The sequence below is a fragment of the Oryzias melastigma genome, linkage group LG13 (assembly GCF_002922805.2).
Source record: "Oryzias melastigma strain HK-1 linkage group LG13, ASM292280v2, whole genome shotgun sequence".
Taxonomy (NCBI): Eukaryota; Metazoa; Chordata; class Actinopteri; order Beloniformes; family Adrianichthyidae; genus Oryzias; species Oryzias melastigma.
The window spans coordinates 22,409,393-22,412,126 of NC_050524.1; the positions used below are offsets into that span (position 1 = coordinate 22,409,393).

Here is a 2,734-nt window from a genome sequence, read left to right on the forward strand (position 1 = left end):
GTTCACAATTGATTTCCAGCATGAAATAGAAAAAGCCAGAAAAGCCTGGTTTCTCTCTGTCTTACACTGCGGAGATAGTTTTTCATTTAACCTAGAGATGCAAAAAAAATAGAGATTTTGCTGAAAATTCACAGCTTACACAATAAAACCATTTTCAAATAAAACAAAAGGTAATTCCCAACAAAAACAGCAATTTAGAGAAACAGTCCATCTTAAAAAGTGTTTTAATGGTCCTTTTACAGTTGATGACATTTTCTGTTCACATTAAACTAATTGTGAATGAAGAAAACCAACACTAAAGCTTTTTATAAGGGCCAAACACATGACAAAATTCTGTGTACGTTTGTTTTTATACCTCTAGGTGATCTGCACCCAGCCAGAAGAGTACAATAACCAAGAGGCTTTGTGTAACGCTACTGCAGAAGGTCCACTGTTACGTAACCCTGGCAACCATGATCCAAACCGCGTGCCACGGATCCCTTCGACCGCTGACGTAGAGTTCACCATCAATCTTCCAGAGTATGAGACCGGACCCATGGACCGGTTTGCCAACAACAGCTTTCGAAACGTCTTAGAGGGTAGACACACACACATGCACCCCACACAGCCCAGACACACACACAACCAAGACACATGTACCCCATTCTCAAGCCCAGACACACACATACACCCCATATACAGACTAGACCAGGGGACAGTATCCCTTAACAATAAAAGATCCATTTGGGCAAAATTTTTATTGATCAAAACCTAGAAGGAACCGCATAGTCTTACTTTGGCCTTTAAGAAATTTGGATTTGCGTTAATGACCTTCTTTTTTTAATAATAATTATGAAGTATGCCTATTTTTTTGGCACAAACAAAAGCAAACATATAAAAAGATCCTAGCATCTTTCAAAATGTATGTTTTTTTTTTACATTTGACCAAAGCTCTAATAACTTATTTTTAAAATAAAATATGTTCTGTGCCAAACATGGTCGTCTCAGTGCAGCTCTGGACAGCTAATAACAGCTATTGTTGTGCAGCAAAAGATAACATGTGCTTTTAGCTCATAAAAGATCAAAACTTGCATTCTGGAGGTAGCTAATTAAGTAATCCTTACTTTAAAAACATGCTGTTTTATTTTTCTTTTATTTATTTATTTTTTCTTTTCAGCAGTCTTACACTGCTGGGTTTTGTTGTTTTAGTTTGGGGTTGGACCTTGTAGTCTTAGTTTGCTGGCTTTGTTTATTTGTGTTCTTTAGGTGGTTTTGGTTAGGCAGCCATTAGCATTAGCATTTTCTAGCAGCAGGAGTTCATTAAAAATTTGCCTCCAACTTGTGGGTGGGACTGTTAAGGAGGAGTAAGCCTTCCTTCATTTCCCGATATCCTTCTGTTTACACTCTTTTCAGCTAGCTAACAGCACCTCACAACCCCAAGCTAACCATACCGGCAAAACAATAATGGCAAGCAATATTGGAGGTATCAAGCCAAACAGTTTTGAGCCGATACCAGCTCAGATGAGGAAAAAAGACATATATGGATCTAGTCCAGTGGATGCATCAGAATGGAGCAGAGCAGGGAGTCTGTGTCCCGCAAATTGGAACGCTTAAGTCAGTGTTACAAGCTTTACAAGCTGCATTTTTTTGTCTGATCCTGATTTCAAATCATTTGAATAAATAACTAGTCAGAAATACAATTTCAGGTTTAATTTATTTTTGTCCTCCATCATGAGAAAAATGCCTCAAGAACATGTGAGAACACCCAAAACATAATTTTCATTGGAGTGGGTCTTTAAGGTTTCTGACAGGCAACAGTCTTTTCTTATGTCCAAATTGATTTTTACCCCCAGGTTGTTGCATACATTTTGGCCTATTTTATTAACATGGTGCACAATTACTTTTAATTAAATCAGAAGATGTGACTATACAATACTCAGGGGGCGTTTTCAGAGGGACTTTTATCAGAGTAGCGTGGTGGCCAGTTGAACTCGGGACACAACTTATTTCAAAGACTTTACTTATTAAAAATTCATAACAAAAACATACATTTGATAACAGATGATGCAAATAAGACCACAAAACTATGTTAAAAAATCTAGATTTTTACAAATTAGGAGTACTTTGTATTTTGTATATCTTGTGTAGTGAAACTTTAACAAATGTGCTAACCCTAAACATAACCTCTAACCACATGGCCGATTGGAGTATGTGTAAATAATGAATTAAAAAATAATGAATTTTAAAGTAAACAATGCTTTCTATTATAAAGTGGGATATAATAATTTTAAGTTTTAAAAAAGCATTATTCCATTTTTACACAAAATATTGGACATTATGTCATGGGAACTCAAATAACACTGAATAGTAGGATCAATCCACTGAAAGCTTATTATTTATTCGACCTATTTTAAACATTTTTCCTGTATTTCTCGATTACAAAAAAAAAAAAATTTGAAAAGAGTTTGTGTTAATGTTTTTGATCTACAACTGTGTTTGACAGGCAATATTACAGTACTCACTGACTGTATTTGAGAAATGTGTGAGATCACCCTTAAGTAATGGTTTTATTTTGGTTCAAACAAAATGAAGTCAATTCAGTCAACATTATTAATGGAATATCAATTCCGCCGTGTTGGAGCCAAATGTTAATAAGCAGTGATTGGTTCAAGTTGGTCTGAGTAACTGTTTCTATGGCAACCACTCTCACCAATCAGGAGTAGGATTGTTGCAAGGCCATACCCCTACTACTTGG

At 35.8% G+C, this 2,734-nt stretch overlaps 1 protein-coding gene across 1 annotated transcript in view; it reads left to right on the top strand.

Annotated features, from left to right (window-relative positions):
* Positions 1-2,734, top strand: part of tyr (tyrosinase) — a 6,473-nt gene that overhangs the window by 1,568 nt on the left and 2,171 nt on the right. Inside the window, exon 2 of the mRNA XM_024278073.2 lies at positions 362-578. Within this exon, the coding sequence (XP_024133841.1) occupies positions 362-578 (217 nt within the window). The remainder of the gene's footprint in view (positions 1-361; positions 579-2,734) is intronic.